This window comes from Desmodus rotundus, chromosome 4 (genome assembly GCF_022682495.2).
Source record: "Desmodus rotundus isolate HL8 chromosome 4, HLdesRot8A.1, whole genome shotgun sequence".
NCBI classification, from domain to species: domain Eukaryota; kingdom Metazoa; phylum Chordata; class Mammalia; order Chiroptera; family Phyllostomidae; genus Desmodus; species Desmodus rotundus.
In genome coordinates, this window is record NC_071390.1 from 28876858 (window position 1) to 28901653 (window position 24796).

The window sequence follows — 24796 nt, forward strand, 5'->3', positions numbered from 1 at the left end:
GTTTCAGGCAGTGAAAATTACACTTGAAAATTCCCTCAGTGAAAACTGCATGATTAATAGCATAGTCTACTCAGCAACACTTCTAATTTCTTCTCTTGCCCTCTGAGATTATGTCCTTGGGAAAAAATGGTGGGCTGCTGGCACTATGTCAGTTCTGATCTCACTCTCTCGTTGGTTGAGTCCTGCAGCTGGATTCTTAGCATCTAAATGCCCTAAAGATGGTATTCGCCATATTTGCATTCTTTTAATTTTCCTGGCCTTCCCAAGTCTCACTTCCTCTTTGAAGCTTCCACAGATATTCCACAGAAAGCCCTCCCCTTTCTGAATTTCTCTGAGTTTCCGCAGAGCTTCCTTTGGGTTTCAGAAGGTACCAGTGTGGTGCTTGTCTGTTCCAGAGCAGCTCGCACTTGGAGCGTGGACTCTAGAGGAGTTTGAAACGTGGTCCTGCTGTCTGCTAGCTGTGCGACCTTGTACAAGTTACTTAAACTGCCACAGACGACCTCAGTTTCCTCTTCTGTAGAATGGGGATAGTCATTATGGTTTCTACGTCACAGGATTTTTATGAATATTACATGAGTTAATATTTGTAAAGTGCGTAAAACAGTGCCTGACCCAAAGTAAGCAGTGTGTGTGTGTGTTTAAATTACACTTCCTCACCCGATATTGTATTCCCATCCAACATGGCTAACAGAGGAAGAAGAAATTAGTGTAAAAACTTACTCTTCATTGAGGAGTGAGCTGGCTCCTCTCTGCTCTCAAGAATAGAAATCCCAGTACTTTTCACCAAAATGAGCACTTTTTAACCTCACTGACTCTACACCGTGGGGCGTGAAGCTCAGCTATGAAGTTCATCCTGTTACTACTAATTGTGGTTAAAGTGCTGACATTTTAATATAAATAACTAGAAGGTTGAATTCTCAAACACTTTCTTGATTGGGCACTGAAAAAAAGGCAAGGGGGCAGAAAGTGTTGGCAACTCGGGAAGCCCTCAGTGTGCTCCACCAGGGCATAGCTCTGGAAACACGTGGGGCAGACGCTGTAAGAGACCCAGCTGTGTAAGCCAGGCACCATCAGCCCTTGCTTAGTAGCTCCTTAAAATGTTCCTTGGGTATTTCATTAATTTAAACTTTTTTTTTCTAATAAAGATGCTAACATCCTTAAGGTCAAAGGGCTGTGCCTCATGGTCCTTGTAACCCCTGGCATGGCTGAGAACACTGCGCAGATCAGTAAGGCCTCACTAGTACATTTATTAAGATGGGTGGGACAAACCGATGCCCAGCCGCAGTCGGAGAACACCTACAAGTGGTAAGAAAACTGCCTACAAGTCCCAACCCATTTCTTCATTGGTGCAACTCCTAAGAACACTGATTTCATCCCAATTCCTCTCATCCCATAGTGAAAGGTGGTAAAAGCCAGGAAAGAGACAAGTGTGGGGCCTGATTATGCTAAGTGAAATAAGTCAGATGCAAAAAGACAAATTCTGTGTGATCTCATTTATATGTGGAATCTAAAAAAGCCCGACTCATAGAAACAGAGTAAAATAGTGGTTATCAGGGACTGGTGGGGGGGGTAATGGGCAAATGTTGGTCAAAGAGTACAAACTTTTGGGGACCTAATGTACAATTATGTTAATAATACTGTATTATATACATGAAAGTGGCCAAGAGAGTAGAACGTAAATGTTGTCACCACAAAAAGATATTGTAACAATGTGATATGTTGGCAGTGTTAGGTAACCGTCTGGTATAATCATTTTACAGTACCTAAGTGTATCAAATTAACACGTTGTACACCTTAAACTTAAACAATGTTCTATGTCAATTAGATGTCAATAAGGTTGGGAGGGGGGAAGACATGAGGGACTGGATTGTCCAGGTTAGGGGTTTACTGAGTGTTGGTTCCTCTCAGGAGAGAGCCCTGTTTGCTGATCTTCTATGTTGAGTTCAGTCAGCACCAGGGGGCAGGAGAGAAAGCTGCATGAATGGAAAGGAGCAAACTCAGGGTTGTGGAAGTAACAGTACGAGGTGCCTACACAGTTCTTGGCACCTAATAGGTAGGCTCTGTGTGTTAAATGAATCTGAAAGTTTAGATATCCTTTAAAAGTGATTTATTAATTACAGAAATCCATGTTCAATGTAGAAAAATTTAAAAATACAAACAAGCAATTGTTAATTACTGAATCTCAGCATCAAAACATAAGCACTGTGAGTATTTTGGTAGAACCTATTTTATTTTCTTTGTATGCATACCTTTCCCCACAAATGGGATCGCAATGCGTTATTATTTTATGTTTCTCCACACCTTTAACTGGTAATATCCATTTTTTAAAGCTCAACATATGATCATGAATGAAGGAGAAAATTCTGCCCAGTGTTTTGACTTTGACTGTGACCTAACCAGTCCCTGACAGGCAGCACAGCTTCCCTGAGTTTTAAATATCTCATCTGTGAAATAAAGATTTTGAAGCCAATGACTCCTAAGGTACCTTCCACCTTTATCATTCTAATTGTTGAATTAAAGCAAGACAGTATGATATAGTAGTTGCTGCTCCGGCATTAGCTAGGTTTTAATCCCAGCTCTACCTGTGAGGTCCTGGGCAGGTTTTGACCTTTAAGTGACTTGGTTACTTTATCTTTAAAGTGGAACTAATAGTAGTACACACCACTTAGGGCTGTTGTGAGAATTAAATAGACAAGACAGAAAACACTGTGTCTGGCACACAGGATAGGCTCAACAAGCATTTATCACTAGCTATTATCAATATTGTAGCTCAGGTTCTGGCTTCCCGTGGTAACAGACTAAAAACTACTGCCGAAGAATGGAATACTGACCGGCACTAATGGGGGTTGAATACACCTGCCGGGCACTGGGCTGCGTTTTGTCATCGGCACAGTCTTCTGTGATCCTCAGAGCAGCTTTACTATCTCCACTGTACAGGAGGAAGTTGAGGCTAGAACTTGCCTAGATTCATGCAGCTGGTAAGTGTCGACCCAAAGGCTAGTCCTCTCTGTTAGTTTTGGCTGGGCTGAGGGGCGAGTGACTCTGCTACGGTTGGGTGTTTCATTTCACAACTCCAGCCCAAGCATTAAGTATCTTTCCCAGTGATATCCAGCATGTATTTCTTTTCCTTCATTCTGCTCACTGCCCTTTAACAATTCCACTGTTTGACAGTTTTTAAAAAGACACAAGGAATTTTGTACTTTTTAATTGACTCCTGGATATTCAAGGTAATAGAGGACATGGGTTTTATAAAAATAATTCATACTCAATTTAGAAATTTTATGATTGTAACTGATGGTCTAAAAACTCCCAAACTAAACAACATAATGAAACCTCAGTGAAAGTAACTGGCTCGGAGAGTCATGAAACTTACAGTGCAATATTCTAACATTTTGGCTTCCACATCTCTGCCAAAGGACGTCAGAACGGAGTCGAGGGATTTGGGTTGACCACTGGCTCTGTGGCTGACCGGCCATGGGACCCAAAAAGCCATTTCATTCCTGGCTTTAGTTTTCTGTCCCAGGGAGGAAAACTGAAGACTAGATTAAAATACCTAGTGCCTTTTAATTAAATGCCACCTCACTTTTATGGGGCTAGCAGGCTTTATTAACAACATTTGTTAGAGAACAGTTAATTCCTGGCAGCCTTCAGTCTACTAGTGAGGTGCGTTTGTGGACACACCCTAATCAAAATACATGCAGCCAACTCCTCGCTCTGGCCGAGGTGAGGGAGAAGACGCGCAGACGCACCTAACACTGATCGATATAAACGTTTTGGCTGTGCACAGACAAGACTCTCAAGACATTTCCTTCCCTGCAGCCGCGCCGAGCTGGCGCCCAGGCTGGGCGAGATTTGCGGCGTTCTCCCTTTGCCAGCACCCGCTAGGTGCGGTACGGGGCAGTGCCCTCGTCCCGGGCTCGCCCCGTCCAGCTGGTGACTCTGCGCTCCCCGCCCGCACCCAGCTAGGACAGCACCACGGCGGTCACGTACTCCCGGAGAGGGCTCGCCCCGGCTGGGCGCTGGTTGGTCGAGGGATCGGGTCACGTGGTCAGGAGCAGATAAGGGGCCTCTCCCGCGCCGCACCCGCAATCGCCAGAGCTACCGCCCAGCGGGGACAGCTGGGACCCGGGTGCGAAGTTGCGCTAGTAGCCAGCGCTGGCTCTCTCGGTCGGTCGCCGCCTCTCTGCCTAATGAGCTGCACCAGGTAGGTTCTCTGCAGACTCTCCGCCGGGGAGCAGAGGGGTGCGTGCAGCTGCGGGGAGGTTGGGCTCCCTTTCCGTTCTGTCCTCTCTGCAAATGCAGACCCCACGGGAGGGTGAGCTGACGGACTGCTGAGTCGAATCTACCAGGCGGAGGCCTCGAAGTGTGGAGATTTGCCCTGTGCTGTTTAGGCGGAGCTGATTTAATAACCCGCATCGTAAACCAAAGTGTTAAGGACCGTCAGCTTTAGTTCTGAACCCCTCCTGGATTCTCACTGTTAACTCCTGGTCCTGCACAAAGGCCCCACGGACTGGTAACTTGAGGAAACAGCACTCTGACTTTGCTGGTTGTGTAGTTTGGCTCGGGGAGAAAACTACAGGACGATGTTTGCATTCATTCGGCCTTCTCCACTCTTCTTCCCACGGTTCGCCACAGCAAACTCAAACTTGGGTTTGAGCAAATGATAATTTTTGAACTCCTGGCCAGGATTTAAAATTCTGGGAAATCGCTAAATTCTAAAACTGTCTTTCTGTAAGTGCAAAAAGTAAAAATAGAAAACAAGCCTCCCCACAAAACTTTCACTGGCTTCCTCAGACAAAGTTTAGCACCTGAAAATCCTGCCTGTTAGCTACTATTAGACCCACAAATATAGCTTCACCTTTCATTTATTTGTTCTAAGTTTGTAGTTCTTCCAGAAAAATCCCAGGACTAATAAAGTAAATTCTGCGAGTGTTTTTTTTTTTTTAACTATTCATTTTGTGATGAAACCTACATGCATAGAGCTGCTGTGAAGAGTTATTGAGAAATGTCATGTACAGTATCCACAGAACACCTCTTATCTGTAAGGCCAGGATAGGGAGAAGAGCCCTTTAGCTTGGCAATGTGTACTGAGGGCTATGGGCCAGGAAAAAAGCCTCCTTGATGGACACTTCTTAATTTAATGTTGCTGAGCATAGTTTTGTTTACATTTTAAAATAGATTTATTGTCTTTCTAGTTATAAATATCTATTGTCCAAACAGTAGAAAATGCCAAAAAAGTACAAAGACAAAAATAGATCACCTACAACCCTAGCACCCAGAGATAATTAACTTTTGGGGGTATTTCCTATTAAGTTTTTCAATATTTATAAGTTCATATAAATATATTAAAATAGTTCAATTTCAGTAAATCAGCTTTTTCAACTTAAATGGGTACTCTTCATGGGTGTCTTTCTACTAATACACAGATTATGTAATGTTTTTAAGTGTATGCATTGCTGGGTTGCATTTCAGTTGGTTATGGAAAAGAGCATGATAATATAAATGCAGAGATAATTCTCTGACTTCACTCTTCCCAGCCCTCAAAATCTCAAACTGTTCTATTCTTATTTCTACTTTTTTTCCTCTTCAGGCATGTCACCTTTACAGAAACATGTAATCAATTCAATAGCAAAATCAGGAAAGTAGCCAGAGTCTCACAGCTCCAGAACCTTTTTGGGCATTAGCATCAGTGGAAGCTTTAAGAACATATGTAACTCCTTGTCACCACCCCCAGAGGTTCGGCCTCAGTAACTCCAAGTGTCAGGAATCTGCATTAAAGCTAAAGAAAGAAAACCAACTCCCTAGGCCATTGTGGCCAGACAGGTTTGAGAACCACTGGTCCAGAACAGAGCCAGTGGTTTTCAGAGGTATATTAAAGATTACCCCATGCAACCCTCTTATTTCTCAGATGAAGAAACTGAGACCCCCACGTGTTTTAAGCAGTTAACCCATGGCCTTGTGGCCAGTTAAGGGTAGAACCAAACGTAGAATGCAGATTTGATCATAGCACTCTTTTCTTTTGTTACATATGATAGCACCTCCCTGATACTCAGCTGTGTAGGCAATAATTTAGCCAATACAAAAAATAGTACGTATGTATTTGGGACTGGGGAAGAGTATTCCAGATCTAGGTGATAACTACCCTTCTTCTTCTTCTATTCCAGAATGATCCAAGTTTTAGATCCACGGCCTTTGACAAGTTCCGTCATGCCGGTGGATGTGGCCATGAGGCTCTGCTTGGCTCATTCGCCACCTCTGAAGAGTTTCCTGGGCCCTTATGATGACTTCCAACGAAGAAATTTTGTCAACAAATTAAAGCCTCTGAAACCGTGTCTCAATATAAAACAGGAAGCCAAATCACAGAATGACTGGGAGAGTTCACACAGCCAAGCCAAGAAACGGGTTGTGTTTGCAGATTCCAAGGGCCTCTCCCTCACTGCCATCCATGTCTTCTCTGACCTCCCAGAAGAGCCAGCGTGGGATCTCCAGTTTGATCTCCTGGACCTCAATGATCTGTCCTCTGGCTTAAAACTGCACGAGGAGAAAAACTTGATTTTGGACTTCCCTCAGCCTTCAACTGATTACTTAAGTTTTCGGAGCCACTTTCAGAAGAACTTCGTGTGTCTGGAGAACTGCTCTCTTCAAGAGCGAACAGTGACTGGGACTGTGAAGGTAAAGAATGTCAGCTTTGAGAAGAAGGTTCAGATCCGTATTACTTTTGATACTTGGAAAAACTACACCAATGTGGACTGTGTCTACATGAAAAATGTGTATGGTGGCTCAGATAGTGACACTTTCTCGTTTGCCATTGACTTACCCTCCGTCATTCCAACGGAGGAAAAAATTGAGTTTTGCATTTCTTACCATGCTAATGGGCAGGTCTTCTGGGACAACAATGAGGGTCAGAATTATAGAATTGTTCACGTGCAGTGGAAACCGGATGGTGTTCAGACGCAGATGGCATCCCAGAACTGTGCATTCCAAGGGGTGCCCCCCAAGACTGAGTTGGAGTCAACAATCTTTGGCAGTCCGAGGCTGGCCAGCGGGCTCTTCCCAGAGTGGCAGAGCTGGGGGAGAATGGAGAACTTGGCCTCTTATCGATGAATTAAGCAACCTAGTAAATGGTCTTGACCTGTCATATTCCCATGTAATTCTAGGTCTAGAATGCTCAATATTAGGAAGTCTTGGCTACTTTCCTTCAGTAGGCTTAGGTTTGAGCTTTTGAGACCTGGCTTCAAAAAAATAGCCACTTGAGAATTTAGTGTTGGGGTCTATATGGATGATGCTGTACAATTTTGCTGTGAAGGATCAAGGAACGGTCTGGAACTCCATTTTTGTAGAAGCAATACTTTTTCAATGCCATTTCTCCTTCTCTCTCAATTCACTCACTTTTACACTGGGCATGGAGAGGTTGGAGAAGGACAGTTGATGGTGAGGGAAAGCTGTGCTAATGGTATGAGGAATGTCTGAAAAGTGTTCCCAAAAGGCTCTCTGGAGCTCAAGTTCAAGTAGAAGTGGGAGGTCCGATACTTAACTGCTGATGAGAAATGTAAGAATATTTTGTTTGTAAGTTGGTTTTACAGTTCTCTCCTGGGGAAGTAATTTGTAGAGGGAAGAAAAAGACCCATCCTACATGTTCTTGTGGAGAAAAACGAAACACGCTTTAGGGATGGTGGGTGGTATTGAGGAAAGGTGAATTATAACTCTGGAGAATCAAGATTTTAAGTGAAGCCTTTCTGTTCAGACACGGTTTATCGAAAAGCACGGTTTGGGGAAAGTTTCAGCACATCTGGCTTTGCAGTCTAAGTGACCTTGTTTGTGATTAAGGCATCACACTCGCGTTCTCAGTATAGAATGCTGCTTAACCCAAAAAACCACGCCATCACCAATGGCTAACGACTTGTAGAGACTCTGTCACATCAAAGATAGCTCTTTGCCAGTGTCTTGTTAAACCAGGATATTGTAGTTACTTAACCCAAATATCTGCAGGGTCATCTGGTAACTCATGATTGTTTGGCCTCGTGAGAAGGTCCGCTCTGTATACTGGCATTCCTCCTGCAATACTGTTGTATCTTCGAGAGTGGTGTTGGTGTATACAACTCACACCCTTCATATTGAAGGCGACTTACTTTTCCACCACACTTTTTTGCTGTGATGTTGGAAGTGAGGGCTGACACTGATTCTCCATTCAAGAATCCAGTACCTTGCACATAAAGGTAGCAATCTATTTCTTGCCTATATTCGTCTTGATGTTTTAAGACTTTTTACCAATTTCTTTGAAGTCAAAGTTTTTTTTTTAAATCGGTATGAATTGTTTTGGATGTTTTGTAATATATTTGTTTATATATGGCATATATAAAGGTGTGCATGAATCCGTTCTGTAAGATCAAGGACAGAAGCCCCTGAACGCTTGCTTCTGTCATTGTGCGTGTCCATTGTGAGGTGTTCAGAGAACGCAGTTAATTTTCACATGTGTGGTCTGCCGTGCTGGAACAAGTGCTACTGGAATAACTCTGCTGTGACAGTATTTGAAGTTTGGTTAGCACTCAACGTTTTTTCTACTCTAAATATTTCACTGTCCTATAGCTATCTTTAGTGAACTTATCACTTTAAGAATAAAAGTATTTGATATAACCTCTACGTATGTTTTCTTTGTCAGAGCCATAGTTAAATAAGAAACCATGAACTGAGATTCTCCTGTTTTGTTTAAGGTTAACGTGACGGGGTTAATTTGGGTCAGGAATTGACTCACCTGAGGGTACTCACATGGTCCCAGTCTTGTGGGTGACCTCCTAATACCGGATCATTGGGGTTGGGGTCCGGGGAGAGTTACTTAAGCTGCTGGGACTGTCCCTCTGGGTCAAGGTTATTTTGGGGCCACTCCTCAGCTTTACAGTGGGGGAGGAGATGGTGTGGGAAAGGCTGAAATGGCTTCTCTCTTGAGCTCTGTCACCTTCCTGAGGGGCAAAGCTTGGAGCTGCACGGAGGGCATGCACGGGAGGGCAGTGGGTTCATCTCCTTGGGGTAAGCAGCAGCAGGTCTATGCACCTAAGTTGTAGTGTCAGTTCTTGCCTAACGTTCCAGAAAGAGCTTCTGCACAGCGTCTCTTAAACGTAGGGGGAAATAAATGGCCAACCTACCAGAAAAGTCAAATTACGAAGAACAAATTTTATCATGTCAAAATATCCTCTTCTTCAGAAGCTGTGAACTACAGGCCTGCAGGCTGTATCTGGCTGCAGGTGCTTTTTGTTTAACACAGGTTCCTTCCTTCCTTCCTTCCTTCCTTCCTTCCTTCCTTCCTTCCTTCCTTCCTTCCTTTCTTTCCTTCTTTCTCTCTCTCCCTCCCCCTTTTCTTTCTTTCTTTTAAACAGAATTTATTGCCAAAGTTAAACAATCAGCAAATTACATTTAAAAAAAATTTAGATTTTCTTTTCCCTCAAAAAATTGCCAGATCTTTCTTTATGGTGACATCCACCTAGAGTTGACAGCAGCTGCCCCTGTAGATGAGGCACGTGTCCTGACACGGGGAATCCTGCCCTATGTAGTCACAGTTCCCACCCACTGCTTCATTCTCTCAGATGATCTGCCTGACCTTTCTGGCGTCGGAGTTCATTACACTTATTTTGTTTCCTCTGGCTCTCTGTCCGTGCTGATGGTTGGGTGAAGGAGAACACTGTCTTCCTATGGGATAGAGAAAAAGCAAATTTGAGCCTAACAATGACCTTGAAGACCATGGGACTCCAATGCCTACCTTTAAAAAGAGCAGGGAAAAGACTTGGTCGAGGTCCCATGCCAGGCTGAGTCAGGCTGGAAAATGACCTTCAGGCTAGACAGTGACTTTCTGTCTTTTGCTTCACACTTCCTCCCTAAGTGCCCCCCTGATCCTCCTTTGTAGCTGCTCCCGGTCTTAAAGAGGGCGTGCTTTCCAGGCAGGCGTGGCTCTGGTCAGTTCTTGTCAGCTTGACCTAAGGCCAGCTTGTCACCAGGCTTCATGTGAATGAGTGAAGGTGAGCTCAGTCAAAGGGGATCCCTGAGTGTTTCTAATGGATCAGAGTCATCCGTATTTCACGTCCTGACACCTAACAGCCGAAACAACACGGTTTTGAAAATTTAACATGGAAGGATGCCTTGAATTTGAGGGGCATGATATTCTGTTCCCCAAAAATAAGGTTTAATTTAGTTATTTAAGGAAGGACTCTGTTCTTTTATAAATGTATGGCTTTCCTTTTAGTTTATTCCAAATTGAAAGGCTGGACATCCCTGGGGTGGTTAGTGAACTGTGTGCATCTCCACCAGTGTGAGTTCAAAAGTTGTGCACAAGTTTGGGTGGTGCTTCCATTGCACAAAGAGAGTCTCTTCCTCAGCTCTTGTTGCCAGGTGGTGCACAGTGTGTTAGCAGCCGCTGGGAACTGTGGCCTGAACCAACCCACTTGCTAGTGGGCAGGGATCCTGAACCAAGAGCAGCCCCTCACATGCAGTCTTGCTGACTCCTCACCCCCTGGCCCTTCCCTCCCTCTGCCAATGAATGGACACCCACCGCTGGGTTTAGAAGATCTCTCTAAGCCAGTGGTCCTCAACCCACGCTGAATACTGGAGTCACCCGGAGAGTTTTAAAAACTACAGATGCCTGTCTTCCCTGAACCCTCAGACTCTGATTTCACTGGTCCAAGTTGCAGCCCAGGTGTTGGAAATTTTGAGACCTTCCTAGGTGTTTCCACTATACTTCAGGGATAAGGACCTCTGCTTGAAGCAGTGTGGTGTCTTCAACTGCTCCCTGTCAGAGAACAGGGTCATACATGGACCAGAGGATTTCTCCACCCACTTCTTTTTTTTAAACAGATGATGAAATAGAGGCCCAGAATGGTTTGAGTTCACTCGAGGTTATTGAATTAGTATAGCCTGGACTCCTGACCCTTTCTCCCAACAGCCCTACCCCTGCCCATACCCTTTCTTGCTAAACTACCTGAACATAGACTTCTTAGTTTTACCAATCTAGCTTCTCTTTTTCTCTTCTATGATCTTTTGTATGTAAGGGTTTTTTAATGAGGATGCATTAGGTTGCAAGTGACACGATCCCTTGACTCAACTAGCTTAAACAATAAAGAAAAGCTATGATCTCATAATATGAGTACTAAGGTAGGGTGTTTTCAAAGTTGATTAATTCAGTAGCTTGAAACTCAGGTTAGTTCCATGTTTTTCCCCTCTCATTCTCATTCTTTTTGATTATCCCTGTGCTAACTTGCTCCCTAATTATATAATGGCTGCCACAGTTTCCCAGTATTATATGGAGACACAACACCACTCCATAGAAGCTCATCTCTTTCTTGTGTCACTTTTTATGGGTAAATAACTTCTTCTCATCCCTCCATCTACAAGACTCTCCCAACCCCCACCACCATGTTTTACCAGGACTAAGTCACATGTCAGTGCATGAACCAATCCCTGGACAGGAGAATGAGACATTATGATTGGCTCAGACAAGTCATATACCCTTCCACCCATCCCAGCCAGGGATTAGAGGATTTCTGACTTCTGAAACACAAAACTGTATGGAGGAAGTGGATACCGGAACTTCAGAATTTGCAAATACCTTGAGTGAGAAATGTGCTGAGTGTCAGGTTCAGTTTTCTGTGTGTCCTCTCTGCAGAATATTGACTTCTGAATTCTTAAATTTTTATATGTCAGTGGAATAGAAAGCATAAGTGAAAATGAATGGCAGCTACCCTAGCGATACAAATGAGTCTCACAAACAAAATTGAGCAAAAAAGCAGGTTGCAGGAAATGCAGTATGATTCATTTATGCAAGGTCCAAAACCACACACAACTGAATATATAGATTTTTAACAGATCTATCTGTCTGTCTATCTATCTATCTATCTATCTATCTAAGGAAATCGAGAAAATAAGTAGAATTGGGCATAGTGGCTAGTTCTAGTGGAGGGAGATGGAGGGAATTGGAAAGGGTACAAACAAGGATTCAAAAATATTGCTAACAATTTTAAAGCAAATTTTAAATATATACATGATATATATTATTTCATGTGTATCTGTGCATATGTATACATGTATACATATGCTTTTATATGTATATATGTATTCATAATAAAAAGTTTAAACAGGTTTTGTTAGTACCTATAAGCAAAATACAAACTTTCTCATTTGCATCCTATATATAACTTTTATTTTCTTTTCAATATTTTTTTGGGTAGGTAGGAATGATCTCTTCCTTGTACAGGGTGAAGCAAAAGTAGGTTTACAGTTGTGAGTACACAAAACACAGTTTATTCTTGTATTATTATTTATAAATTATTATATTATTTTCCATATGAACAAGTATAAACCTACTTTTGCCCCGCCCTGTATAAGCCTTAAGAATAACAACTTGTTTTGGAACAGCTGGGTTTTGAGAGCATTGTTCTGCCAGTTCTTTGTATGTGGTTTGAATTCATGACAATGGACCATTTATTTTTATGTATTTTACTAACCCTCTTCTGAGATGCCAGATCGTGTCCAACTGAGTAAAAGTTTCCTTTGTGTTCTCATTGCTGCTGCAAAAATGAAAATTAAAGCTAAATCCAGCTTTTCCCTGGGTTCTTAGTGCTCATACCTAGGGTTGTAGCTGACAAAAAGGGAAATTCTAGTTAACATGATAAACATGTCCCCTTAACCTTCCAGATGACAGCTGCAGAGTGGAAAGCCCCCTGTTGCTGCCACCACCTACAAAGATAGGCTCGTGTGCCACACTGCCTTTGTGATTCCTACCACAGTCTCCCAGCCCTTGCATGTCTACCCTGAGAGTGCATCAAACTGGGGTAGAGAGAGGCAGCCTCCCATCTCGGGATCAGTTCCAGTTGCATTATGTCATCTAGTTACCAGTCTTGGAAACAACGATCAGGCCACAGCTGTGCCAGAAAGTTGCCATTACAGCAACATAGACATAGATGCTACGTATCACAAAAGGATACGGCTATAATGATGGCCAGTGGGGCTCCTGGCTGTTTGCCCCACTCATGGTCTGTTCATGGATCTAGGTATTAACACCGCATGACAGCATGCATCCGCTGAGTCAGAGGGGCTGGTGAATCACAGCACCTACTTCCTTCGGGAGATGTTTTATCCCAGCCATTTAGCATGCTGGTCAGATTCGAAGTAACTAGACACGGCTGGAAGCAGAAACGCACAAAGATTCAAATATCCAGTTATGCACACTCTTGGATATGCAACCTTTAAAATTAATCTTTGGATGTGCCCTAGTTAATAGACCATAAAGTACTAGTTCATATGTCTACTTCTGGTTTTATGACACATTCCTTTCTTAGTGGAAGCTGACTCTGTCTCTGGCCATTTAGGTCATGTGGAATCAGACGTGGCCTCTAGCCAGGACCTCGATTTTGCTGCTACTGAAGTCTTGGCTGGCAACTTTAAAAAATGGAAACAACCCCCCAGAGCAAGCACCTTGGTAGCAAACGACAAATATTCTATGTGCATATTGAACTATTTTCATGACAACTGTCATTGTCACAAAATTGTTTTGAGGGTTCAGAGCTTTGTGTTGGAGGCACATACTTGAAATGCCACTTGAGCACCGGAGGACTTCAGCACCTGGAAGTTATGTCATCCTTTGGCCTTGACATAAGGGAATTAACATCTTGTGACTCTGTATGTAAATATTGTATTAAAATATTGAAGGCAACTTTTCTATGTCTGTTATGTAATGTGATACAAGTCCAATCTACTAAACTGGATTTGGGAGTAATTTTACCCTAAGGAGGCAAAAAGCAACTAATCCCATTGTTCCTTTTGCTTTTCCTTCCCTCTTGGGCAGATGTCCCCTTATCTTTCATGTCAAAGCTGGTGTCACCTCCTCAGAGTGGTCTAATCTCAGGTGGGTAGTTCTTGGTAGTGTCCCTTGTTCATTATTTCATCAAATGTTGCCGAGTGCCTGTGAAGTGCCTGCATCTCCCAGTTCACGTCCTCATGAAACCTCATTTACTGAGCATTTATTAATGGCAGGCACCATGTTAAGAGTTTTACTTACATTTTAAAATTTAATCCTATAGAGTGGGTACTATTATTATGACCACTGGACATATAAGGAAGCTGAGGCACAGTGAGGTTGAGTAACCTGCCTAAAGGCACACAGTAAGGGGCAGGGCTAGAATTTGAACCCAAGATCCAGAGCATGGACATTTCCTCTCATAGTACCCTGTTCTTTTCCTTCATCCCATGTTTCACAATTACAATTTTGTCTGTAACAGGATGTTGAGTGAGATCTTTCCTGTATCTTGGAACAGCTGCCACGGCCCACAGGTGACAAAAAAGGTGCTAAGCACCCCATGTTCCTAAAGAGAGCTCCCAACCTACTGATGAAGAGGCAGAACTGGTTCTAATGCCATCAACCCTGCCCCCACCCCAGGTCTAGGAGGAGAGAACTGAGCTGGAGAAGGGGGTGGGAGATCCTCAGTCAGCTTGGGGGAGGAGCAGAGCTTCTGAGAGAGAGTTTCTCCCTGAGGCAGAGAAAGGAGCGTGGGGGTGGGGTGGGGGAGGGACTGGCGTTGGGAACCACTAGTATCATATTTCCTAGCTGGACATCTGCTTGAGCAGCAGTCCTGCTGTCTGAGCTGTTATCTATTTGTGTCGGGGGGTGGGGGGTGGTGGTGGTGAAAAGACATCGGAGAGAGAAGGCAGGGCTACCAGAAAGGATGGCAATGGGGCAAGGTCTCTCCCACAGCTTGGAGGGCGGGATGCTTGATTGTCCCATGGGTCCAAAGGCCTGAGCTGAGTGGCTGGCTCTCCCACCCCAGATAGCCACCGTCTGGATGAGGGGTCTCCAGCCACACGAGTCTGGGAAGTGGGCTGTAGGGGGTGAAGAGGAAGAGCCCAACCCCTCCTGCTGTGGCACTCCAAGCCCCTTCAGCAGCAAGTCTTACCCACTTTGAGAAGCCAGAAGGCTTTGGAACAGATACGAGATGGGAGTTTACATTGGCCCGGACTAAATTTCAGTAACTGAACGTGACAGGAAGTAATGGAATCTGTCTAAGATATTTTAAGGGGAGCAAAGAGGACAGAAGATCATTTGACATAGCACAGCTAAAAACAGTGTCTGGAAAAATTAGAACTATGCCATGCTTTTCTGTGTTCCTTTGGAACTTCTGGGTAAACTGGTACTTGTATTTTAATTTTGTGTTCATTTATGCACCACCTCCCCGACCTAGACTGTATGCTCTGAGGGCAGGTCCTGTCTGTTTAAGTTACTGCTCTGTCCACAACACCTGGTAGGCAAAATACATGTTCGTTGAAGTGATAAGTAAAAGACATCACTGCAGGCATTGTTTAACTGGCTGTTAATCTTGGCATTCCAGATGTCTGAGCAGACTCCTCAGTAGGTGCCCTGGAATCTTAGCTGCCAAAGGGCTGTTAGTAACAGGACACCAGGGCAGGGGTTGAGGACATGTGCATTAGAGTCACATAGACCTGGGCTCAAAATTCAGCATGCACAGTCGAGTAACATAACATCAGAGCTCCCCGCAATCTATAATATGCCCCATCATATTGACAACTCGGGATCGTTGTGAAATTTAAATGAGATCATGCATGTAAAACATTTAACATAATACCTGGAACAGAGAAAATTTTTAATAGATAGTGGTGTGGATTATTAGGGGTGTGCAAATCATGTTTTAAGATATATGTGGCTTGAACCATTGGCAACTTTCTCCCCACCTCCAAGAAAAAGTATATTTGCAGATGGAGAAGGTAGGTGTAGAAGAGACAACCCTCCCCCAACCCCAGGGATCACCTCCCTCCCACAATTCCTATGCTCCCCTGAGCCCTTATTTCAACTTTTTTTTCTTTTTAAACAATATTTTTAAATATATTTTTTTATTTATTATTTGTTTATTTATTTTTGGAGAGAGGGGAAGGGAAGGAGAAAGAGAGGGGAAGAAACATCAATGTGTGGTTGCCTCTCGAGTGCCTCCTACTGGGGACCTGGCTGGCAACCCAGGCATGTGCCTGGACTGGGAATTGAACCAGCAACCCTTTGGATCACAGGCCAGTGCTCAATCCACTGAGCTACATGTGAGCCAGGGCTTTTTAATTTTTTTCCTTAAACACAAAAAATATAAGTAAAAACAACAAAAAAGCACTCTGTATAGGACTAGATCTGGGCACTATTGTTGCTCCCTTCTTCATGAGGGCAGAGCTAGGACTCAGGGACAGTCTCTGAATGGGTTCCTTTAGTCGTGGACACTCCCTTCCGGCCTCTTCCCCTCCTAGGCCCAGCTTCCTTAAATCCTTCAGGCCCCTGGAAGAAGAGAGCCAGGCTGGGCCGCCCCCTGAGGTGAGGAGATTGGCTTTGGCATCCACTGGACCCTGGTGCCTGTGGGGCAGGGCTCCAAGTCAAAGGAGACTTCCTTGCCAATGCTGCCTCGTCTCCCAGCCAGGCAGGGCCCCTCTCAGCCACCTGGGAACTGGAGTAGAATGGAAAGTTTGTGGCAAGGCAGGCTCCATGGGGTGTGGCCCAAGGGACCGCTTCCCGAGTCCTCCCAACACAGGCCAGAAGTCAGGCCTTCCCTACCCCCTGAGGGGTGAGCAGGGCCTATGCTGATTTGGCCCTTTGGCTCACACTGGCACTCCCAGGCCCAGGTGCTTGGGGTTCTCCGCCATAGGTGTCCCCTCAAAGGTGCTGGAGGAGAGCCCTGCTCTGATGCGTCCTGGTTCCCACTAATAAAGGTTGTCAAAGGCTGGTCTGGAGGCTGGAAAGGGGTGGTGCTGAAGGGCAGTCCTGCTGTTGGGTGCCAAGAACTTGGGGTGCTCCACAGCACCCCCAAAGTAAAAAATGTCCTTGACAACCCCATTCTTCCCAGGGGAGAGAATCTTGGGGGAGAGAGTCGAGCTTCTCCAGAGTGGCACTGGCAGGTTGCAGAGGAAGCAGAGTGCCCTCTAGGGGTGACGGGGGTCTTCAGGGGAACCTCTGACTCATTCATGTATTCTGGCTGGGAGCAGCAGATCAGGAGGCAACGAAGCCGTCAGTCTCAGGGGACAGGGGTACTGTGGGGCCTTCACTGTACTGCTGTAGAGGGCTGGGGTCTTGTGAGGGAGGCTCTGCAACCCCTTGGCCACCTTCACTCCCAGGTTGCTATCAAACACATCAGAGCCCACACTTTCTGAGGGTGCCAGTGGAGGGCTCCTCCTGCAGGGGCTCCAGCATCACTGTCTCTCCTGCTGGATGAGCTCTGGTGCCTCCAGTGGGCTGTGTCTCCAGCATTCAGGACAGGGTTTGGTTGAAGAAGTCTTGCTGGGGTACCAGGTACTCCTCAGCATCCACTAGGCCCCCCATGTTGTCATTCTACAGTAGTGATCCATAGAAGGTGCTCTCCAAGGGGCTGGCAGGGCCCCGGTCCTCATTCTGGATGACCACATGCATTGGGGGTCCTTGGCCATACAGGAGGACTTGGTCACCAACTCCTGGAGCCAAAGCCAACATTCAGAGTCAATCATCCAACATTTGACCATGATCCTGTAGTCATCAATGTTGCAGATAGGGGGTCTGGAACAGTTATTCCCTCTTCTCCAGCAGGTCAGGGATATCTCGGGCTGGGATCGCATCGTAAGGTTTGGCTCCAAAAGTCACCAGCTCACATGCAGTCACACCGTAGTTCCACAGATCACTCTGGTTGGTGAACTGTTTGCGGAGAGTGTACTCCAGCGCCATCTGCTTTTGGGCAATTTGCCCCCATCCGTATGGTACTCCATCTCATCAATGTCCAGCAGCCAAGCCAGCCCAAAGTATGTGATTTTGGCATGGCTGGCACTCTTGACCAGCACATTCCAAGCAGGCAGGTCCCTGTACACGAGTCACACGTCTCCAAGTAGCTCATTCCCTCAGCATTCTGCACAGACCAGTTCAGCAAGTCCACAGTTTTCCTGGGCGTTGTCGAGGAGGCAGCCATAGGTCATAAGCTGTAGTAAGCTGTGTTGTCAGCTGTACTGTGGAGGTCAGGCAGATGCCCAGGAGGCGTGACACATAGGGGGAGCCCACACCAGCCATCACATATGCTTCATCCAAGATCATAGGCAACTTTTTTTGAGTAGCCTGACCCGAAGCTGATAGTATTAAGGCTAAGAATTTTGAGAATGTGGGGGGGTGGGGGGGACAGTCCATAATTCTGTGTATGGGACTGATGAGGAAGGGCTTCCAGGGCCTGTAGGGTGTGTGATACGGGAATCAGGTGAAGACTACATATGGGAAAGCGTTTTGCAAACCATGAAGTGAGGAACTGTGTTAGGACTTAGATACTTACAGCCAGAACACTGCAAGAGTTAATAATGGGCCTTGGCAGGCTGGGGTCTTATTGTTTATTTATAGACATGCCTTAGGGAGTTAGAGAAGGGAGGGAAAGAAAAGAATGTGTTTCTTGTGGGAGTGTGTGTGTGTGAGTGAGTGAGAGAGGCTTCCAGGTTCAGCTTTACCACACATGTCCTGCCTTCTCCCTTCTCTCCTTCTCCCCTTCTCTGCTTCTTATCTCCCCTCTGTCTTAGTACCACCTCCACTGGCCAGTCCTGTCAGGACACCTTGTCTGACCTTGAACTATCACTCAGTCCTTCTGGGTATTGCCTTAGCCAGGGAAAGCAGAGTCCTGGCAGAGACCTCACTGAAAATAATTCACTGTGAAAGCTTGGCTTGTTCACTTCAAAGGGTGAAGCAGGCTAATGGTAAGGGATGAGCCAGTTCCCCCACCCCACCTCCACTCCCCCACAAGTCTTCTTTCTCTTGGAAACTACCCTTCACCTTCCCAGGATGACCCCTGTCCTTAATGAAATGGGAGAAACAGAATGTCAAGTCTTGTTTCCTTTCCAAATGAAAAGAAGAACATGCTGCAGTGCATTTTAATGCCGTCCGGCAAGAGTGTGGTGGGCTGGGGGAAGGGAGGAGGCTGACTTGCCCTTTCTTTGCTAGATATCTGGGAACCTAGCCCACTCCTACTTTCTACGTGGAAGTTGAAGGGCAATGTATCATTGTGGGAGAGATACTGCACTTTCTGCAAATAGAAACCTTCCCCTTCTTAGGGTCTTCTTCATTTACAAGGTCATTTGTGTCCATTAAACATTTTAGAATTTGAAGGGATAGAGGTTGGGCAGGAGCACCAAGGAAGTTTTAGATAAGACTCCTGTTAAATCCAGGCCCTTTGACCAGGATAGTTGGAAAGAAAAGGAAGGCTCTAAATGTTGGGAACTGTAAGGAGCTGAATGAATGGGGTGCTGCTTAGGCTTGGCTTCTGAGTAGAGACCTGGATGGGTGGAACTGGGATGGGCAGAGAAAGAAAGAGATAGTATTCTGGAAGAGCAAAGAGCAAGAGCAAAGGCAGGAAGTGGCGATGACTATGGTGTGCTGGGAAAGCAGAGAGATAGCCTTGCTTGGCCACGATGCTGGGGGCTACAGTGAGGTGAGATAGAAAAGAATAATAGGGATTAAGGGAAGTATTCTTTTTTTCTCCAGCTAATAGGGAGACAGACTGCACTTTGTCTTTATCCAGAAGCAATGCGGTGAGAGCAGAGGGTTAGAAAGTTCAACAGGATGACTCAGGGACAGAGAGATGGGAGGCAGAAGTTTACCTGGGGTGGGGTCATTATAGTCATAGGCTTGAGGGAACAAAAATCTAGGCGGGGGTGGGCAGTGGACCTTATTAGATGTGAGGGGAGTAAGGCAGCCCAGCCCGAACCCCTCTGCATGAGCTGCTTTTGTGGCCTCTGAGTGCAGGATGAGAAGAGGCTCTTGGCTGGCCTAGAATGGGCATAGACATGCAGTTAATGACAACTGGCTTGCTGCTTACTTGAACAGCTCATCTGACAGTGCTGGGTACACAAATGCTCTTAGTGCTTCCTAATCAACTCAAAGGAAGAGTGTAACATCTGTGCCTGTTTTTTTAGTTGTTTGCTTTGTGGTTGGCAGGATGGCCAAGAACTAAAGCTTATTAAGTTCTTGATTCTTCATGGGAAATCCAGTTGTCATAATTTCAATTGCTAACTCTTTCATTAGACAGGAGTCATATGTTTATGACTTTTTTCCCCCCAAGAGCCTGTAACTGAGCAGTGATGACTTCTGAACAGTCAAATGGTAAATGAAGAATTCGCACAAATTTTGTTATAAAGAGTCATCTTCCTTAAGGAGTTTCTAACTCAGAGCCTGTTTACTATTACTTTGCACACAATTCTATTAAATTACCTTCTTGTTTCCAAGCCTATAGAACAGTGGAGGGCTAGAAAGGGTTTGTGGATGTTAAAAAAGTGTGTGTGTTTGTAAGTGTGTATGTGGGGCGTGGGTGGTAGTGGTGGCAGTTACTCTGGCAACAGCGAAATGAAGTAGCTAATAATGAGATAGGAAGGAACAAGAGAAGACCATTGTAAAAACTCAAGAAGCACAGCAGCCTGGGTCTATCATGTGTCCAACAATCCCAATAATCCATGAGGGCTCTTCTGTGGGGCATGATAACTCTGAGTTATTAAGAGAAGGTTAAGTTATATTTCAGATGTTCTGCTTAAGGAGATTGGGAAGGACATAATGTTTTTCAGAAAGATTTCCATTTTATGAGGGATAATAAATTCAAATGTCTTCAAGAGCCAGCAGGTAATGTAAATTAGTGAAATGGACTATGTGTACACAATTGAGGGCGTGGTGAATTCAAAGATGTGGATATTCAATTAAAAAAATACCGTCAGTGCCAATTAAAACACACATGCCAGCTGAATCAGCCAGTAGACCGACAATGTGAAATTTCTGATCTAAGTGGTTAAATGCTGCTGGAAGGTTTTTGGAAAGTCCTGAATGAGGAAGAGTTTGCTTCTGAGATGCAGGTAAATGAGCTTCTAGTCTACATATATGTAAAATGTGTTGCTACTTTCCCCAAAGTTCAGATGGCGTGCCTAGCAATTGTGGCAAGACTAAGTCTATTTATTGATTATAACAAGATATGACTGCCTTTAAGAGTTTTTCCTTTACATAATTAATGAGTGTTTATAAGTTTTAAGGAATATAAAACTGGCTGAATTTTGTGTAAGAACTCTAGAAGTATTTAGGAAAACATTAAAAAATGATAAGATCAAAGAGATTGAGACCGAAGTGAAACTCAGTGGTGATGAAGACAGACCACTGAAGAAAAATAAAATGATGGCGTCCTAGCCACATGGCTCACTTAGTTGGAGTGTTGTTTCGTGCACCAAAAGGTTGTGGGTTCAATTCCTGGTCAGGGCACATGCGTCAGTTTTGGGTTTGGTCCCTGGTTGGGGTATGTATGGGAGGCAAATAATTGATGTTTCTCTTTCACATCAATGTTTCTCTCTTGTGTCGATGTCTTTCTCTCTCCCCGCTTTCCTCTCTCTCTTTCTCAAAAAAAAAAAAAGAATTGATCTTAAAAATAAAATTAAATTATGGAAAACAAAAAGGTCAATAGAATAATAATTTAAAAATCTTAGAAATTAAAAAGAAGTACAGAATATAAATAATCAACTGATAGGGCTTGACATGGAAAAGCTTGAAACAGGAGGTTCAAATTGCAGCCCCCCCACCAGGCCTGGAGCAGCGCCTGGTGACAGGTAGGAACTCAACTCACTGTTGAATAAATGCCTCTCATCCCGTTTGTATGAAGATGCATTTTTAGCTTCAAAAGAAGACAGATCCCGGAGCGAGGCAGACCGTGCAACTTAGGGCTCCAGCTCAGGGAAATAAAGCCTCAAACCTCTGATTGAAAACACCCGTGGGGGTCAGGGCGGCAGCAGGAGAGACTCCCAGCCTCACAGGAGAGGTCGTTGGAGAGACCCACAGGGGCCTAGGGCGTGCACAAGCCCACCCACTCAGGAACCAGCACCGGAGGGGCCCAGTTTGATTGTGGGTAGCGGAGTGAAAGATTGAGGTCCGGTGGAGGAGAGTGGAGCAGGCACCATTGCTCCCTCTCGGCCCCTCCTCCACGTACAGCATCACAGCGCAGCGACTAGCCTTACCCCGCCCTGGGAAACACATAAGGCTCCGCCCCTTTAAGTAACAGACGCGCCAAGACCAAAAAAAAAAGGCCCAAATGACAGAACACTTCAAAGCTCCAGAAAAAATACAACTAACTGAGGAAGAGATAGCCAACCTATCAGATGCACAGTTCAAAACACTGGTTATCAAGACGCTCATAGAATTGGTTGAATTTGTTCGAAAACCAGATGAAAAAATGAAGCCTATGCTAAGAGAAACAAAGGAAAATGTACAGGGAACCAATAGTGATGTGAAGGAAACTGGGACTCAAATCAACGGTGTGGACCAGAAGGAAGAAAGAAACATCCAACCAGAAAAGAATGAAGAAACAAGAATTCGGAAAAATGAGGAGAGGCTTAGGAACCTCCAGGACATCTTGGAATGTTCCAACATCCGAATTATAGGGGTGCCAGAAGGAGAAGAAGAAGAACAAAAAATTGAAAACTTATTTGAACAAATAATGAAGGAGAACTTCCCTCATCTGGCAAAGGAAATAGACTTCCAGGAAGTCCAGGAAGCTCAGAGTCCCAAAGAAGCTGGACCCAAGGAGGAACACACCAAGGCATATCATAATTACATTACCTAAGATTAAACAGGAGAGAATCTTAGAAGCAGCAAGAGAAAAGGAGACAGTTACCTACAAAGGAGTTCCCATAAGACTGTCAGCTGATTTCTCCAAAGAGACCTTACAGGCAAGAAGGGGCTGGCAAGAAGTATTCCAAGTCATGAAAGGCAAGGGCCAAGATTACTGTATCCAGCAAAGCTATCATTTAGAATGGAAGGGAAGATAAAGTGCTTCTCAGATAAGGTCAAGTTAAAGAAGTTTATCATCACCAAGCCCTTATTCTATGAAATGTTAAAGGGAGTTACCTAAGAAAAAGAAGATAAAAAATATGAACAGTAAAAATGTCAGCAAACTCACAGTTATTAACGACCACACCTAAAATAAAAACAAGAGCAAACTAGGCAAACAACTAGAACAGGAACAGAACCATAGAGATGGAGATCACATGGAGGGTTGTCAATAGAGGAGTGGGAGGGGGAGAGGGGGGAAAGGTACAGAGAATAAGTAGCATAGATGATAGGTGGAAAATAGACAGGGGGAGGGTAAGAATAGTGTAGGAAATGTAGAAGCCAAAGAACTTATAAGTATGACCCATGGACATGAACTATAGGGGGGGGAATGTGGGAGGGAGGGGGTAGGCAGGATGGAGTGGAGTGCGGGGGGGGAAATGGGACAACTGTAATAGCATAATCAATAAATATATTTAAAAAAAAGAGATCTTTACCCGAGGATATGTTTATTGATGAGAGAGATAGAGATAGAGAGAGAGAGAGAGAGGGAGAGAGAGAGAAACATCTACGTGAGAGAGATACATCTCTTGGTTGCCTCCTATATGCACCCCGGGTGAGGATCAGGCCCACAACCTAAGTATGTGCCCTGACTGGGGATCGAAATTTTGGTGTACTGGGATGATGCTCCAGCCAACTGAGCAATCGGGCCAGGGTAGTGGCCATTATATAATGCTTTAATGAGAATTACTTTCTACCAAAGGCTCATTTGCTTGTCTCTCAACTCTGTTTAGTTAAACAAGAGAATGGAATCTGTGGAGGATAGTGGAGGTGGGTAGGCCAACAGCATCAAGTAGTAGGTATACTAGGACCCTTGGTATAGGCAAACTTTGGTGAATTGCCCAGAGGAGCTATGGGATATTCAGAAAACTTCAGGAGGGCAGTGGCTGCCTATAGTGTGTGTATACGAGGCCATTAACATTAGAATTTAATAACATTTAATTTTCACAACAACACTCTAAGGTAAAATTCAAATTATTCCCTTATTATAGTTGAGGAAACTGAAGTTCAGAGACAGTAAGTCACTTTTGCAAGGTCACAGAGCTTGTCAATGTGGAGGACTGCGGAAATTCACCAAGTCCATTGCTCTTTCCGCTGAGCCACTGTGACTCTGGGCAACATCATGAAATCCAAAAGGGCCTCCAGGCTGGGAAGCTGTATTTTTCATGTAGGTGCTGCTCACTTGGATCTTCAATTTAGAACTCAAAAAGTCAATTTGCTCACCTATTTCTTTGGTAGACAGTGGGCCTTGTTTTCTTATAATCACAGGTCGACTTTCTTTGGCCACTCAGAGCTCAGCTAGTTGGTTTGGTTTTACTATATCCTGTTCTTAAGTGAAGAACTGGAGAGCATTATGTTAAGTGAAGTAAGCCAGGCAGTGAAAGATAAATACCACATGATCTCACCTATAAGTGGAACCTAATCAACAAAACAAACAAGCAAGCAAAATAGAACCAGAGACATGGAAATGAAGAGCAGACTGTCAGTAACCAGAGGGGAGGGAGAGGGAGATAATGGGGAAAGAAGGGAAAGGGGCTTCAAAGAGCATGTGTAAAGGACCCATGGACAAAGCCAAAGGGGGAAAGAATGGAGGGTGGGAGGTGGGGATGGGTTTGGCAGGGGAAGTGGTGGCGGGAAAATGGAGACAGCTGTATTCGAACGACAATAAAAAAGAAAGAAAAACAAAATGCAATGAAAATAAACAATGAGTAAGAAGTTGTTAATAATTACAATTTTATTAAAATCCTCCTGATTTCCCCCTGTCAAATCCCGAATGCTTTAATTGTTTCGGGCCTTTATGCAATCAATATCATAGTGGTAGGAAAGGGGTTCACTGCTGGATATGAGCAGAACTAACTCCACCCCCAAAACCCCTCCCCACCCCTACCATCTCTCTTCTTGCCTTTCTTTTTTCTTCTTTCCTTT

General features: G+C 44.6%; 1 protein-coding gene, 1 long non-coding RNA gene and 1 pseudogene across 2 annotated transcripts in view; 2 read left to right on the forward strand and 1 right to left on the reverse strand.

The window, feature by feature from the left end:
- The first annotated feature begins 3963 nt into the window (after positions 1-3963).
- PPP1R3C (protein phosphatase 1 regulatory subunit 3C) lies at positions 3964-8634 on the forward strand. Its single transcript, XM_024563477.4, has 2 exons — positions 3964-4204; positions 6165-8634. Exons 1-2 carry the CDS (start codon positions 4191-4193, stop codon positions 7102-7104), a joined length of 954 nt encoding a protein of 317 aa, XP_024419245.1. The 5' UTR covers positions 3964-4190; the 3' UTR covers positions 7105-8634.
- A 7903-nt stretch (positions 8635-16537) lies between these two features.
- Positions 16538-18076, reverse strand: LOC112307368 (receptor tyrosine-protein kinase erbB-2 pseudogene; annotated as a pseudogene).
- A 2664-nt stretch (positions 18077-20740) lies between these two features.
- Positions 20741-24796, forward strand: part of LOC123480074 (uncharacterized) — a 28680-nt gene continuing 24624 nt past the window's right edge. The window contains exon 1 of the long non-coding RNA XR_006655935.2: positions 20741-20856. This is a non-coding gene — a long non-coding RNA (uncharacterized lncRNA). The remainder of the gene's footprint in view (positions 20857-24796) is intronic.